The sequence below is a fragment of the Somniosus microcephalus genome, unplaced genomic scaffold (assembly GCF_052327205.1).
Source record: "Somniosus microcephalus isolate GS21.2 unplaced genomic scaffold, FLI_Smic_1.0 unresolved_chr2, whole genome shotgun sequence".
Classification (NCBI taxonomy): domain Eukaryota; kingdom Metazoa; phylum Chordata; class Chondrichthyes; order Squaliformes; family Somniosidae; genus Somniosus; species Somniosus microcephalus.
Window position 1 is genome coordinate 92,352,942 of NW_028225180.1, and position 16,943 is coordinate 92,369,884.

The following is a 16,943-nucleotide window of genomic DNA, read 5'->3' on the forward strand; positions in this document are numbered from 1 at the left end:
GGAGACGGAAACCGGGGAAGAGAAATAAAATTAAATCTGACAGCTCAGCGAGTGGCTGAACCAGGAGCCGGGCTCCGGGGCCCGCGCTGACACAGCCGGGGTCTGGGGCCGCACTGACACTCAGGCTCTGGGGCCGCACTGACACAGCCGGGGTCTGGGGCCGCACTGACACTCAGGCTCTGGGCCCGCACTGACACTCAGGCTCTGGGGCCCGCACTGACACTCAGGCTCTGGGGCCCGCACTGACACTCAGGCTCTGGGGCCGCACTGACACTCAGGCTCTGGGCCCGCACTGACACTCAGGCTCTGGGGCCCGCACTGACACTCAGGCTCTGGGCCCGCACTGACACTCAGGCTCTGGGCCGCACTGACACTCAGGCTCTGGGCCCGCACTGACACAGCCGGGGTCTGGGGCCGCACTGACACTCAGGCTCTGGGGCCGCACTGACACTCAGGCTCTGGGGCCGCACTGACACTCAGGCTCTGGGGCCGCACTGACACTCAGGCTCTGGGGCCGCACCGACACTCAGGCTCTGGGGCCCGCACTGACACTCAGGCTCTGGGGCCGCACTGACACTCAGGCTCTGGGGCCCGCACTGACACAGCCGGGCTCTGGGGCCGCACTGACACTCAGGCTCTGGGGCCGCACTGACACTCAGGCTCCGGGCCCGCACTGACACTCAGGCTCTGGGGCCGCACTGACACTCAGGCTCTGGGCCCGCACTGACACTCAGGCTCTGGGGCCGCACTGACACTCAGGCTCTGGGGCCGCACTGACACTCAGGCTCCGGGGCCGCACTGACACTCAGGCTCTGGGGCCGCACTGACACTCAGGCTCTGGGCCCGCACTGACACTCAGGCTCTGGGGCCGCACTGACACTCAGGCTCTGGGGCCCGCACTGACACTCAGGCTCCGGGGCCGCACTGACACTCAGGCTCTGGGGCCGCACTGACACTCAGGCTCTGGGGCCGCACCGACACTCAGGCTCCGGGCCCGCACTGACACAGCCGGGGTCTGGGCCCGCACTGACACTCAGGCTCTGGGCCCGCACTGACACTCAGGCTCTGGGCCCGCACTGACACTCAGGCTCCGGGCCCGCACTGACACTCAGGCTCTGGGGCCCGCACTGACACTCAGGCTCTGGGGCCCGCACTGACACTCAGGCTCTGGGGCCGCACTGACACTCAGGCTCTGGGGCCGCACTGACACTCAGGCTCTGGGCCGCACTGACACTCAGGCTCTGGGCCGCACTGACACTCAGGCTCTGGGCCGCACTGACACAGCCGGGGTCTGGGCCCGCACTGACACTCAGGCTCTGGGGCCCGCACTGACACTCAGGCTCTGGGGCCCGCACTGACACTCAGGCTCTGGGGCCCGCACTGACACTCAGGCTCTGGGGCCCGCACTGACACTCAGGCTCTGGGGCCGCACTGACACTCAGGCTCTGGGGCCCGCACTGACACTCAGGCTCTGGGGCCGCACTGACACTCAGGCTCTGGGGCCCGCACTGACACTCAGGCTCTGGGGCCGCACCGACACTCAGGCTCTGGGCCCGCACTGACACAGCCGGGCTCTGGGGCCGCACTGACACTCAGGCTCTGGGGCCGCACTGACACTCAGGCTCTGGGGCCGCACTGACACTCAGGCTCCGGGGCCGCACTGACACAGCCGGGCTCTGGGGCCCGCACTGACACTCAGGCTCCGGGCCCGCACTGACACAGCCGGGGTCTGGGCCCGCACTGACACTCAGGCTCTGGGGCCCGCACTGACACAGCCGGGGTCTGGGCCCGCACTGACACTCAGGCTCTGGGGCCCGCACTGACACTCAGGCTCTGGGGCCGCACTGACACTCAGGCTCTGGGGCCCGCACTGACACTCAGGCTCTGGGGCCGCACCGACACTCAGGCTCTGGGCCCGCACTGACACTCAGGCTCCGGGGCCGCACTGACACAGCCGGGCTCTGGGGCCCGCACTGACACTCAGGCTCTGGGCCCGCACTGACACTCAGGCTCTGGGGCCGCACTGACACTCAGGCTCTGGGGCCGCACTGACACAGCCGGGCTCTGGGGCCCGCACTGACACAGCCGGGCTCTGGGGCCGCACTGACACTCAGGCTCTGGGCCCGCACTGACACTCAGGCTCTGGGGCCGCACTGACACTCAGGCTCTGGGCCCGCACTGACACTCAGGCTCTGGGGCCGCACTGACACTCAGGCTCTGGGGCCGCACTGACACTCAGGCTCTGGGGCCGCACTGACACAGCCGGGGTCTGGGCCCGCACTGACACTCAGGCTCTGGGGCCCGCACTGACACTCAGGCTCTGGGCCCGCACTGACACTCAGGCTCTGGGGCCGCACCGACACAGCCGGGCTCTGGGGCCCGCACTGACACTCAGGCTCCGGGGCCGCACTGACACTCAGGCTCTGGGCCCGCACTGACACTCAGGCTCTGGGGCCCGCACTGACACTCAGGCTCTGGGCCCGCACTGACACTCAGGCTCTGGGCCCGCACTGACACTCAGGCTCTGGGCCCGCACTGACACTCAGGCTCCGGGGCCGCACTGACACTCAGGCTCTGGGGCCCGCACTGACACAGCCGGGCTCTGGGGCCGCACTGACACTCAGGCTCTGGGGCCGCACCGACACAGCCGGGCTCTGGGGCCGCACTGACACTCAGGCTCTGGGGCCGCACTGACACTCAGGCTCTGGGGCCGCACTGACACTCAGGCTCCGGGGCCGCACTGACACTCAGGCTCCGGGCCCGCACTGACACTCAGGCTCTGGGCCCGCACTGACACTCAGGCTCTGGGCCCGCACTGACACTCAGGCTCTGGGCCCGCACTGACACTCAGGCTCTGGGGCCGCACCGACACTCAGGCTCTGGGGCCGCACCGACACTCAGGCTCTGGGGCCGCACTGACACACTCAGGCTCTGGGGCCGCACCGACACAGCCGGGCTCTGGGGCCGCACTGACACTCAGGCTCTGGGCCGCACCGACACAGCCGGGCTCTGGGCCCGCACTGACACAGCCGGGCTCTGGGGCCCGCACTGACACAGCCGGGGTCTGGGGCCGCACTGACACAGCCGGGGTCTGGGGCCGCACTGACACAGCCGGGGTCTGGGGCCGCACTGACACACTCAGGCTTTGGGGCCCGCACTGACACAGCCGGGGTCTGGGGCCCGCACTGACACTCAGGCTCTGGGGCCGCACTGACACAGCCGGGGTCTGGGGCCCGCACTGACACTCAGGCTCTGGGGCCCGCACTGACACACTCAGGCTCTGGGGCCGCACTGACACAGCCGGGGTCTGGGGCCGCACTGACACTCAGGCTCTGGGCCCGCACTGACACTCAGGCTCTGGGGCCGCACTGACACAGCCGGGGTCTGGGGCCGCACTGACACTCAGGCTCTGGGGCCGCACTGACACAGCCGGGGTCTGGGGCCGCACTGACACTCAGGCTCTGGGCCCGCACTGACACAGCCGAGCTCTGGGCCCGCACTGACACTCAGGCTCTGGGCCCGCACTGACACAGCCGGGCTCTGGGCCCGCACTGACACTCAGGCTCTGGGCCCGCACTGACACTCAGGCTCTGGGGCCGCACTGACACTCAGGCTCTGGGGCCCGCACTGACACTCAGGCTCTGGGGCCGCACTGACACTCAGGCTCTGGGCCCGCACTGACACTCAGGCTCTGGGCCCGCACTGACACTCAGGCTCTGGGCCCGCACTGACACTCAGGCTCTGGGGCCGCACTGACACTCAGGCTCTGGGCCCGCACTGACACTCAGGCTCTGGGCCCGCACTGACACTCAGGCTCTGGGCCCGCACTGACACTCAGGCTCTGGGGCCCGCACTGACACTCAGGCTCTGGGGCCGCACTGACACTCAGGCTCTGGGGCCGCACTGACACTCAGGCTCTGGGGCCGCACTGACACTCAGGCTCTGGGCCCGCACTGACACTCAGGCTCTGGGGCCCGCACTGACACTCAGGCTCTGGGGCCGCACTGACACTCAGGCTCTGGGGCCGCACTGACACTCAGGCTCTGGGGCCCGCACTGACACTCAGGCTCCGGGGCCGCACCGACACTCAGGCTCTGGGGCCGCACTGACACTCAGGCTCTGGGGGCCGCACTGACACTCAGGCTCTGGGGCCGCACTGACACTCAGGCTCTGGGGCCGCACTGACACTCAGGCTCTGGGGCCCGCACTGACACTCAGGCTCTGGGCCGCACTGACACTCAGGCTCTGGGGCCGCACTGACACAGCCGGGGTCTGGGGCCGCACTGACACTCAGGCTCTGGGGCCGCACTGACACTCAGGCTCTGGGGCCGCACTGACACTCAGGCTCTGGGGCCGCACTGACACAGCCGGGGTCTGGGGCCGCACTGACACTCAGGCTCTGGGGCCGCACTGACACTCAGGCTCTGGGGCCGCACTGACACTCAGGCTCTGGGGCCGCACTGACACTCAGGCTCTGGGGCCCACACTGACACTCAGGCTCTGGGGGCCGCACTGACACTCAGGCTCTGGGGCCCGCACTGACACTCAGGCTCTGGGCCCGCACTGACACAGCCGAGCTCTGGGCCCGCACTGACACTCAGGCTCTGGGGCCCGCACTGACACTCAGGCTCTGGGGCCGCACTGACACAGCCGAGCTCTGGGCCCGCACTGACACTCAGGCTCTGGGGCCGCACTGACACAGCCGGGGTCTGGGGCCCGCACTGACACTCAGGCTCTGGGCCCGCACTGACACAGCCGAGCTCTGGGCCCGCACTGACACTCAGGCTCTGGGGCCCGCACTGACACTCAGGCTCTGGGGCCGCACTGACACAGCCGGGCTCTGGGGCCGCACTGACACTCAGGCTCTGGGGCCCGCACTGACACTCGGGCTCTGTGCCCGCACTGACACTCAGGCTCTGGGGCCGCACTGACACTCAGGCTCTGGGGCCGCACTGACACTCAGGCTCTGGGGCCCGCACTGACACTCAGGCTCTGGGGCCCGCACTGACACTCAGGCTCTGGGCCCGCACTGACACTCAGGCTCTGGGCCCGCACTGACACTCAGGCTCTGGGGCCCGCACTGACACTCAGGCTCTGGGGCCGCACTGACACTCAGGCTCTGGGCCCGCACTGACACTCAGGCTCTGGGGCCGCACTGACACTCAGGCTCTGGGCCCGCACTGACACTCAGGCTCTGGGGCCGCACTGACACTCAGGCTCTGGGGCCCGCACTGACACTCAGGCTCTGGGGCCGCACTGACACTCAGGCTCTGGGGCCCGCACTGACACTCAGGCTCTGGGGCCGCACTGACACTCAGGCTCTGGGGCCGCACTGACACTCAGGCTCTGGGGCCGCACTGACACTCAGGCTCTGGGGCCCGCACTGACACTCAGGCTCTGGGGCCCGCACTGACACAGCCGGGCTCTGGGGCCGCACTGACACTCAGGCTCTGGGGCCGCACTGACACTCAGGCTCTGGGGCCGCACTGACACTCAGGCTCTGGGGCCGCACTGACACTCAGGCTCTGGGCCCGCACTGACACTCAGGCTCTGGGCCCGCACTGACACAGCCGGGCTCTGGGGCCCGCACTGACACTCAGGCTCTGGGGCCGCACTGACACTCAGGCTCTGGGGCCGCACTGACACTCAGGCTCTGGGGCCGCACTGACACTCAGGCTCTGGGGCCGCACTGACACTCAGGCTCTGGGCCCGCACTGACACTCAGGCTCTGGGGCCCGCACTGACACAGCCGGGCTCTGGGGCCGCACTGACACTCAGGCTCTGGGGCCGCACTGACACTCAGGCTCTGGGGCCGCACTGACACTCAGGCTCCGGGGCCCGCACGGACACAGCCGGGGTCTGGGACAGCAATGTGGGGCGAGGGCTCCCACGATTGGCCTCGTGCTTCCCACCCAGCAACTGGTGCTGGACAGAGGGCGTCAGGATCGGACTCGGCTGCAATCCACACCAGGAGGAAGGAGTCGCTAACACACCAGCCCGGCCTGGGCGAGAGCAGGGGTGGGTGTTGTAACCCGGCCGTGGAGAGGGGGGACCGCACCGTTCCACGATTCGCCTCCTCATTACCCTGTCTCTGTCAGGCGCTGAACGGCCACCGGCATTTTCGAATCTCATTTCAGACACGTCCCGAGGGCAGCGGAATCGCAGAGCGGAACCTGGCACCCAGCTCAATCAGAGAGCCTCCAAGGACAGCGAGGACCACCACCGCCCCCCTGCTCCCCCCAACCCGGAGAGCCCAGGACAGCGAGGACCACCACCGCCCCCCTGCTCCCCGCAACCCGGAGAGCCCAGGACAGCGAGGACCACCACCACCCCCCTGCTCCCCCCAACCCGGAGAGCCCAGGACAGCGAGGACCACCACCGCCCCCCTGCTCCCCGCAACCCGGAGAGCCCAGGACAGCGAGGACCACCACCGCCCCCTGCTCCCCGCAACCCGGAGAGCCCAGGACAGCGAGGACCACCACCGCCCCCCTGCTCCCACCAACCCGGAGAGCCCAGGACAGCGAGGACCACCACCGTCCCCTGCTCCCCGCAACCCGGAGAGCCCAGGACAGCGAGGACCACCACCGCCCCCCTGCTCCCCGCATCCCCGCAACCCGGAGAGCCCAGGACAGCGAGGACCACCACCGCCCCCCTGCTCCCACCAACCCAGAGAGCCCAGGACAGTGAGGACCACCACCGCCCCCCTGCTCCCCCGAACCCGGAGAGCCCAGGACAGCGAGGACCACCACCGCCCCCCTGCTCCCACCAACCCAGAGAGCCCAGGACAGCGAGGACCACCACCGCCCCCTGCTCCCCCCCAACCCGGAGAGCCCAGGACAGCGAGGACCACCACCGCCCCCCTGCTCCCCGCAACCCGGAGAGCCCAGGACAGCGAGGACCACCACCGCCCCCCTGCTCCCCCCAACCCGGAGAGCCCAGGACAGCGAGGACCACCACCGCCCCCCTGCTCCCACCAACCCGGAGAGCCCAGGACAGCGAGGACCACCACCGCCCCCCTGCTCCCCCCAACCCGGAGAGCCCAGGACAGCGAGGACCACCACCGCCCCCCTGCTCCCCGCAACCCGGAGAGCCCAGGACAGCGAGGACCACCACCGCCCCCCTGCTCCCCGCAACCCGGAGAGCTCAGGACAGCGCGGACCACCACCGCCCCCCTGCTCCCCCCAACCCGGAGAGCCCAGGACAGCGAGGACCACCACCGCCCCCCTGCTCCCCGCAACCCGGAGAGCCCAGGACAGCGAGGACCACCACCGCCCCCCTGCTCCCCGCAACCCGGAGAGCCCAGGACAGCGAGGACCACCACCGCCCCCCTGCTCCCCGCAACCCGGAGAGCCCAGGACAGCGAGGACCACCACCAACCCCCTGCTCCCCGCAACCCGGAGAGCCCAGGACAGCGAGGACCACCACCGCCCCCCTGCTCCCACAAACCCAGAGAGCCCAGGACAGCGAGGACCACCACCGCCCCCCTGCTCCCACCAACCCGGAGAGCCCAGGACAGCGAGGACCACCACCGCCCCCCTGCTCCCCGCAACCCGGAGAGCCCAGGACAGCGAGGACCACCACCGCCCCCCTGCTCCCCCCAACCCGGAGAGCCCAGGACAGCGAGGACCACCACCGCCCCCCTGCTCCCACCAACCCGGAGAGCCCAGGACAGCGAGGACCACCACCGCCCCCCTGCTCCCCCCAACCCGGAGAGCCCAGGACAGCGAGGACCACCACCGCCCCCCTGCTCCCCGCAACCCGGAGAGCCCAGGACAGCGAGGACCACCACCGCCCCCCTGCTCCCCGCAACCCGGAGAGCTCAGGACAGCGCGGACCACCACCGCCCCCCTGCTCCCCCCAACCCGGAGAGCCCAGGACAGCGAGGACCACCACCGCCCCCCTGCTCCCCGCAACCCGGAGAGCCCAGGACAGCGAGGACCACCACCGCCCCCCTGCTCCCCGCAACCCGGAGAGCCCAGGACAGCGAGGACCACCACCGCCCCCCTGCTCCCCGCAACCCGGAGAGCCCAGGACAGCGAGGACCACCACCAACCCCCTGCTCCCCGCAACCCGGAGAGCCCAGGACAGCGATGACCACCACCGCCCCCCTGCTCCCACAAACCCAGAGAGCCCAGGACAGCGAGGACCACCACCGCCCCCCTGCTCCCACCAACCCGGAGAGCCCAGGACAGCGAGGACCACCACCGCCCCCCTGCTCCCCGCAACCCGGAGAGCCCAGGACAGCGAGGACCACCACCGCCCCCCTGCTCCCCCCAACCCGGAGAGCCCAGGACAGCGAGGACCACCACCGCCCCCCTGCTCCCTCCAACCCGGAGCGCCCAGGACAGCGAGGACCACCACCGCCCCCCTGCTCCCCGCAACCCAGAGAGCCCAGGACAGCGAGGACCACCATCGCCCCCCCCTGCTCCCCGCAACCCGGAGAGCCCAGGACAGCGAGCACCACCACCGCCCCCCTGCTCACACCAACCCGGAGAGCCCAGGACAGCGAGGACCACCACCGCCCCCCTGCTCCCACCAACCCGGAGAGCCCAGGACAGCGAGGACCACCACCGCCCCCCTGCTCCCCCAACCCGGAGAGCCCAGGACAGCGAGGACCACCACCGCCCCCCTGCTCACACCAACCCGGAGAGCCCAGGACAGCGAGGACCACCACCGCCCCCCTGCTCCCCGCAACCCGGAGAGCCCAGGACAGCGAGGACCACCACCGCCCCCCTGCTCCCCCCAACCCGGAGAGCCCAGGACAGCGAGGACCACCACCGCCCCCCTGCTCCCCGCAACCCAGAGAGCCCAGGACAGCGAGGACCACCACCGCCCCCCTGCTCCCCGCAACCCGGAGAGCTCAGGACAGCGCGGACCACCACCGCCCCCCTGCTCCCCCCAACCCGGAGAGCCCAGGACAGCGAGGACCACCACCGCCCCCCTGCTCCCCGCAACCCGGAGAGCCCAGGACAGCGAGGACCACCACCGCCCCCCTGCTCCCCGCAACCCGGAGAGCCCAGGACAGCGAGGACCACCACCGCCCCCCTGCTCCCCGCAACCCGGAGAGCCCAGGACAGCGAGGACCACCACCAACCCCCTGCTCCCCGCAACCCGGAGAGCCCAGGACAGCGAGGACCACCACCGCCCCCCTGCTCCCACAAACCCAGAGAGCCCAGGACAGCGAGGACCACCACCGCCCCCCTGCTCCCACCAACCCGGAGAGCCCAGGACAGCGAGGACCACCACCGCCCCCCTGCTCCCCGCAACCCGGAGAGCCCAGGACAGCGAGGACCACCACCGCCCCCCTGCTCCCCCCAACCCGGAGAGCCCAGGACAGCGAGGACCACCACCGCCCCCCTGCTCCCACCAACCCGGAGAGCCCAGGACAGCGAGGACCACCACCGCCCCCCTGCTCCCCCCAACCCGGAGAGCCCAGGACAGCGAGGACCACCACCGCCCCCCTGCTCCCCGCAACCCGGAGAGCCCAGGACAGCGAGGACCACCACCGCCCCCCTGCTCCCCGCAACCCGGAGAGCTCAGGACAGCGCGGACCACCACCGCCCCCCTGCTCCCCCCAACCCGGAGAGCCCAGGACAGCGAGGACCACCACCGCCCCCCTGCTCCCCGCAACCCGGAGAGCCCAGGACAGCGAGGACCACCACCGCCCCCCTGCTCCCCGCAACCCGGAGAGCCCAGGACAGCGAGGACCACCACCGCCCCCCTGCTCCCCGCAACCCGGAGAGCCCAGGACAGCGAGGACCACCACCAACCCCCTGCTCCCCGCAACCCGGAGAGCCCAGGACAGCGAGGACCACCACCGCCCCCCTGCTCCCACAAACCCAGAGAGCCCAGGACAGCGAGGACCACCACCGCCCCCCTGCTCCCACCAACCCGGAGAGCCCAGGACAGCGAGGACCACCACCGCCCCCCTGCTCCCCGCAACCCGGAGAGCCCAGGACAGCGAGGACCACCACCGCCCCCCTGCTCCCCCCAACCCGGAGAGCCCAGGACAGCGAGGACCACCACCGCCCCCCTGCTCCCTCCAACCCGGAGCGCCCAGGACAGCGAGGACCACCACCGCCCCCCTGCTCCCCGCAACCCAGAGAGCCCAGGACAGCGAGGACCACCATCGCCCCCCCCTGCTCCCCGCAACCCGGAGAGCCCAGGACAGCGAGCACCACCACCGCCCCCCTGCTCACACCAACCCGGAGAGCCCAGGACAGCGAGGACCACCACCGCCCCCCTGCTCCCACCAACCCGGAGAGCCCAGGACAGCGAGGACCACCACCGCCCCCCTGCTCCCCCAACCCGGAGAGCCCAGGACAGCGAGGACCACCACCGCCCCCCTGCTCACACCAACCCGGAGAGCCCAGGACAGCGAGGACCACCACCGCCCCCCTGCTCCCCGCAACCCGGAGAGCCCAGGACAGCGAGGACCACCACCGCCCCCCTGCTCCCCCCAACCCGGAGAGCCCAGGACAGCGAGGACCACCACCGCCCCCCTGCTCCCCGCAACCCAGAGAGCCCAGGACAGCGAGGACCACCACCGCCCCCCTGCTCTCCCCAACCCGGAGAGCCCAGGACAGCGAGGACCACCACCGCCCCCCTGCTCCCCGCAACCCAGAGAGCCCAGGACAGCGAGGACCACCATCGCCCCCCCCTGCTCCCCGCAACCCGGAGAGCCCAGGACAGCGAGCACCACCACCGCCCCCCTGCTCACACCAACCCGGAGAGCCCAGGACAGCGAGGACCACCACCGCCCCCCTGCTCCCCGCAACCCGGAGAGCCCAGGACAGCGAGGACCACCACCGCCCCCCTGCTCCCCGCAACCCGGAGAGCCCAGGACAGCGAGGACCACCACCGCCCCCCTGCTCTCCCCAACCCGGAGAGCCCAGGACAGCGAGGACCACCACCGTCCCCCTGCTCCCCGCAACCCGGAGAGCCCAGGACAGCGAGGACCACCACCGCCCCCCTGCTCCCCCCAACCCGGAGAGCCCAGGACAGCGAGGACCACCACCGTCCCCCTGCTCCCCCCAACCCGGAGAGCCCAGGACAGCGAGGACCACCACCGCCCCCCTGCTCCCACCAACCCGGAGAGCCCAGGACAGCGAGGACCACCACCGCCCGCCCCCCTGCTCCCCGCAACCCGGAGAGCCCAGGACAGCGAGGACCACCACCGCCCCCCTGCTCCCCGCAACCCGGAGAGCCCAGGACAGCGAGGACCACCACCTCCCCCCTGCTCCCCGCAACCCGGAGAGCCCAGGACAGCGAGGACCACCACCGCCCCCCTGCTCCCACCAACCCGGAGAGCCGAGGACAGCGAGGACCACCACCGACCCCCTGCTCCCACGAACCCGGAGAGCCCAGGACAGCGAGGACCACCACCGCCCCCCTGCTCCCCGCAACCCGGAGAGCCCAGGACAGCGAGGACCACCACCGCCCCCCTGCTCCCACCAACCCGGAGAGCCCAGGACAGCGAGGACCACCACCTCCCCCCTGCTCCCCCCAACCCGGAGAGCCCAGGACAGCGAGGACCACCACCGCCCCCCTGCTCCCCCCAAACCGGAGAGCCCAGGACAGCGAGGACCACCACCGCCCCCTGCTCCCACCAACCCGCAGAGCCCAGGACAGCGAGGACCACCACCGCCCCCCTGCTCCCACCAACCCAGAGAGCCCAGGACAGCGAGGACCACCACCGCCCCCCTGCTCCCCGCAACCCGGAGAGCCCAGGACAGCGAGGACCACCACCGCCCCCCTGCTCCCACCAACCCGGAGAGTCCAGGACAGCGAGGACCACCACCGCCCCCCTGCTCCCCGCAACCCGGAGAGCCCAGGACAGCGAGGACCACCACCGCCCCCCTGCTCCCACCAACCCGGAGAGCCCAGGACAACGAGGACCACCACCGCCCCCCTGCTCCCACCAACCCGGAGAGCCCAGGACAGCCAGCCCCGCCCCCGAGACTCCCAGGACCACCACCCCAAACCCCGGGACAGCCAGGAATTCCCCTCCCCCCCCCCAACCCCGGAACAGCCAGGAATCTCCCCCCCCCTTCCCCCCAAACAGCCAGGAATCTCCCCACCCCCCCCACCCAAGCCAGGAATTCCCCTCCCCCCCCCCAACCCCGGAACAGCCAGGAATCTCCCCCCCCCTTCCCCCCAAACAGCCAGGAATCTCCCCACCCCCCCCCCACCCAAACCCCGGAACAGCCAGGAACATCCCCACCCCCCCACCCAAACCCCGGAACAGCCAGGAACATCCCCACCCCCCCACCCAAACCCCGGAACAGCCAGGAATCTTCCCCCCCCCCCCCACCCCCCACCCCCCACCACAACTGCCAGGGATCTTCCCCCCCCCCAACCCCCCACAAATCCCGGGACAGCCAGGAATCTCCCCCCACAACCGCTTGTTGTGCACACAGCTAGGGGCTACACTAGCTGGGTTAAGTGGGCCGCTCGGACACCACGATCGATGTCTCTCGGGCTCGCGACTTACTTCCTGCTGGATCCGGTCCTGTTGAGCCATGATGGCTTCATCGTAAGCCAGAAAGTTAATCGCTGTGGAAAGAGAGGGGCAGAATATTAATACAACACAGACCCCACCTCGACCACATCTGACCACCCCCTCCCCTCACCCCAGATCCTGACTGGAGATGGGGAGAATCGCAGTTATCTGGCTCTCTATTCAGTCACACTGCGCATTAATTGCCTGCGTGGGATCGGGCGTGGCTGCAAAGCCCTCTCAGGTAGAATAACAAAACAGTAAAAGTTGGAAGCACACCGGGGCTGCCTCACTCATATCACAACGTGTTACTCCAACATACCGGGGCTGCCTCACTCATATCACAACGTGTTACTCCAACATACCGGGGCTGCCTCACTCATATCACAACGTGTTACTCCAACATACCGGTGCTGCCTGACTCATATCACAACGTGTTACTCCAACATACCGGTGCTGCCTCACTCATATCACAACGTGTTACTCCAACATACCGGGGCTGCCTGACTCATATCACAACGTGTTACTCCAACATACCGGTGCTGCCTGACTCATATCACAACGTGTTACTCCAACATACCGGTGCTGCCTGACTCATATCACAACGTGTTACTCCAACATACCGGGGCTGCCTCACTCATATCACAACGTGTTACTCCAACATACCGGGGCTGCCTGACTCATATCACAACGTGTTACTCCAACATACCGGGGCTGCCTCACTCATATCACAACGTGTTACTCCAACATACCGGTGCTGCCTGACTCATATCACAACGTGTTACTCCAACATACCGGTGCTGCCTGACTCATATCACAACGTGTTACTCCAACATACCAGGGCTGCCTGACTCATATCACAACGTGTTACTCCAACATACCGGGGCTGCCTGACTCATATCACAACGTGTTACTCCAACATACCGGTGCTGCCTCACTCATATCACAACGTGTTACTCCAACATACCGGGGCTGCCTGACTCATATCACAACGTGTTACTCCAACATACCGGGGCTGCCTCACTCATATCACAACGTGTTACTCCAACATACCGGGGCTGCCTGACTCATATCACAACGTGTTACTCCAACAGCACACACACAAATATCAGGAACAAACTTACATTTATACAGTGACTTTAGCCTAGTAAAACATCCCAAGGTGCTTCACAGGAGCGTAAATTAGACAGAAATTTGACACCGAGCCACATCAGGAGATATTAGGACCGTTGACTAAAGTCTGACATTGAATGTAACAGGTATGCAGTATATAGGAACGGAACAGGAGGCCATTCAGCCCCTTGAGCCTGTTCCACCTTTCAATGAGATCACGGCTGATCTGTATCTGAACTCCATCTACCCGCCTTGGTTCCGTGACCCTTAATACACTTGACCCCCAGCCTCAACAGCGTATGGGGGGGCGAGTGTTCCACATTTCCACTCCCTTTATTGGCTCTAATTTTAAGGTTATGCCGCCTTGTTCTGGACTCCCCCCACCAGAGGAAACAGCTTCATAGGAGCAGGAGTCGGGCATTCGGCCCCTCGAGCCTGCTCCGCCACACGGCCCCTCGAGCCTGCTCCGCCACACGGCCCCTCGAGCCTGCTCCGCCACTCGGCCCCTCGAGCCTGCTCCGCCACTCGGCCCCTCGAGCCTGCTCCGCCACACGGCCCCTCGAGCCTGCTCCGCCACACGGCCCCTCGAGCCTGCTCCGCCACACGGCCCCTCGAGCCTGCTCCGCCACACGGCCCCTCGAGCCTGCTCCGCCACTCGGCCCCTCGAGCCTGCTCCGCCACTCGGCCCCTCGAGCCTGCTCCGCCACTCGGCCCCTCGAGCCTGCTCCGCCACTCGGCCCCTCGAGCCTGCTCCGCCATTCAATAAGATCATGGCTGATCATCGATCTCAGCTGCACTTTCCCACCCGATCTCTCTATCGATCTGATCAAAACCTTTAATCATCTCAAACTGGTGTCCCGTAGACCCCTGGGGCTCCGTAGACCCCTGGTGTCCCGTAGACCCCTGGTGTCCCGTAGACCCCTGGGGCTCCGTAGACCCCTGGGGCTCCGTAGACCCCTGGGGCTCCGTAGACCCCTGGTGTCCCGTAGACCCCTGGGGCTCCGTAGACCCCTGGGGCTCCGTAGACCCCTGGTGTCCCGTAGACCCCTGGGGCTCCGCAGACCCCTGGGGCTCCGCAGACCCCTGGGGCTCCGTAGACCCCTGGGGCTCCGCAGACCCCTGGGGCTCCGCAGACCCCTGGGGCTCCGTAGACCCCTGGGGCTCCGTAGACCCCTGGTGTCCCGTAGACCCCTGGGGCTCCGTAGACCCCTGGGGCTCCGTAGACCCCTGGTGTCCCGTCGACCCCTGGGGCTCCGTAGACCCCTGGGGCTCCGCAGACCCCTGGGGCTCCGTCGAGGGTTTCCAATGGGTCCGCGACCGGAGGTAATTTCAAGCTTCTCTTTATAAAACCGACACTGATTCAGTTTGTGTGAATTCCCAACGGCCGGGCCCGCCTCCTCACAGAGGCCCACAGCTCTCACTCACCTTGCAACGAGCAGCGCTCCCTGCCGATCGCTCTCCCTGGCGCCACGGCCCTGCGCCGTCCTCCCGACACGTGATCAGAGCGCCTGCGGGGCCCTTCAATCACGTGCCTGAACTTGCTGACGTAAACAGTGCAGTTGTTACGGAACACACCAGTGGGGCAGTGTGGCGGCGAGTCGTGCTTCCAGCAGGTGTGTGGGCGCTCGTGCTCTCACTCACCTCGGCCAGCCTGCTGACGGCTTTAAACATTGTCCAGCACAAAGTGGCCATCTGTTGCTGCGGAGTCCCCAGAATTGGTGGAAGCCAGCACACCCATCTCACTGATGTCAGTAAATACCTCTTTTCTTAAAAGCATTATTAAAACACACTTTACGTGCAGCACTTTCCTATTATGAGTATTATATACAGTATCATTTAGATGGGGGGGGGGGGTCCGTGATTACTAATCGATTTGCAAAAAAGGTCCTTCAACCAAACGAATTTGAGAACCACTGAATCAGATCACCCCTTAATCTTCTAAACTCGAGGGGATACAAGTAAAGTCTGTGCAACCTGTCCTTGTAATTTAACCCTTTTAGCCCCGGTATCGCTCTGGTGAATCTGCGCTGCCCCCCCTCCGAGACCGATAGATCCTTCCTGAGGGGCGGGGCCCAGAACTGAACACAGTTACTCCAGGTGGGGTCTGACCAGAGATCTATATAAACTGTGGCCTAACACACACAGCGAGCCCCTAGGAGTGCCCTTTCCCCAGTAAGAGTCAGCGCCCAGACATTGGCTCCTAGAGTCAAGGTGCCATGGGCACCCTCCAATACCACATCAAGTTGAGCGTCTGCGGGCTGATCAACTGCAGAACGCATCACAGCTGCAGACACACACTGCAGCACCAGTCACTGGGTATCGATCCCTGGCTGGGGATCTCACACCGTACCCAAGGGTACGGGTTCCAATTCAGGACCCCACCAGTACCAGCAACTACCTCAGCGGGGTAAAGGGGCCAAATCTGGGCTGTTCGGGGTTCTGCGGAGTTCAACTCCTCACTAACAAATACAAAAGCAAAATACTGCGGATGCTGGAAATCTGAAATAAAAACAGAGAATGCTGGAAATACTCAGCAAGTCAGGCAGCATCTGTGGAGAGAGAAACAGAGTTAACGTTTCAGTTCGATGACCTTTCGTTAGAACTGGAAATAGTTAAGAGATGCAACAGGTTTTAAGCAAGTGTAGGGGCAGGGAAAGCGGAGGAAAGAACAAAAGGGACGGTCTGTGATAGGGTGGAAGACAGGAGAGGTTAAATGACAAAAGGGATGGTGGTGCGAGGCAATAGGAGATGGTAATGGGACAAGTAAAGAAACAAAAGATGGGTCTAGATCCATCTAGAACCTCTTCTAGACCTATCTTTTGTTCCTTTACTGCCACCCTATCACAGATTCTTTCCTCCCCTCCCCCCTTTCCCTGCACTTGCTTAAAATCTGCTGGATCTCTAACTTTTTCCAGTTCTGACGAAAGATCAGCGAACTGAAACGTTAACTCTGTTTCTCTCCTCACAGATGTTCCCTGACCTGCTGAGTGTTTCCAGCATTTTTGTTTTTATTTCCTCGCTAACTAAACTCAGTGCAGCCTGGAAGGAGGTAAGTGACACCTTTTCGGGACTGGTTTGCCAAGTCGAATACAGGCGGCGCAGGGATCTCACCTGTGGATTCAGAGCTTCTGCGGACGGAGATTGCTTGGATACTTGTTTGTCTCGAACTGCTGGGCTGACTCATGTGGATGACTGTCAAGTGAAGAAAATTCATCACAATGAGCGGGCTCGTGAATCAGCTTCAGAAGGTGCCTGTGTTCTGAGCCATGTCTTAACCTCACACAGCTTGCTGTTGCTCAGTGCATCAGCTACAAGACAGGATGCAAGGGCC

At 66.7% G+C, this 16,943-nt stretch overlaps 1 protein-coding gene across 2 annotated transcripts in view; it reads right to left on the reverse strand.

Annotated features, from left to right (window-relative positions):
• The window catches only part of otub1b (OTU deubiquitinase, ubiquitin aldehyde binding 1b), a 29,121-nt gene that overhangs the window by 9,369 nt on the left and 2,809 nt on the right, over positions 1-16,943 (reverse strand). The window contains exons 2-3 of one of the 2 annotated variants that reach the window (XM_085976362.1): positions 16,724-16,804; positions 12,494-12,555 (exon numbers count right to left, since the gene is read on the reverse strand). In XM_085976362.1, the coding sequence (XP_085832488.1) occupies positions 12,494-12,555; positions 16,724-16,804 (143 nt within the window). The remainder of the gene's footprint in view (positions 1-12,493; positions 12,556-16,723; positions 16,805-16,943) is intronic. The other variant, XM_085976363.1, reaches the window with a different exon arrangement.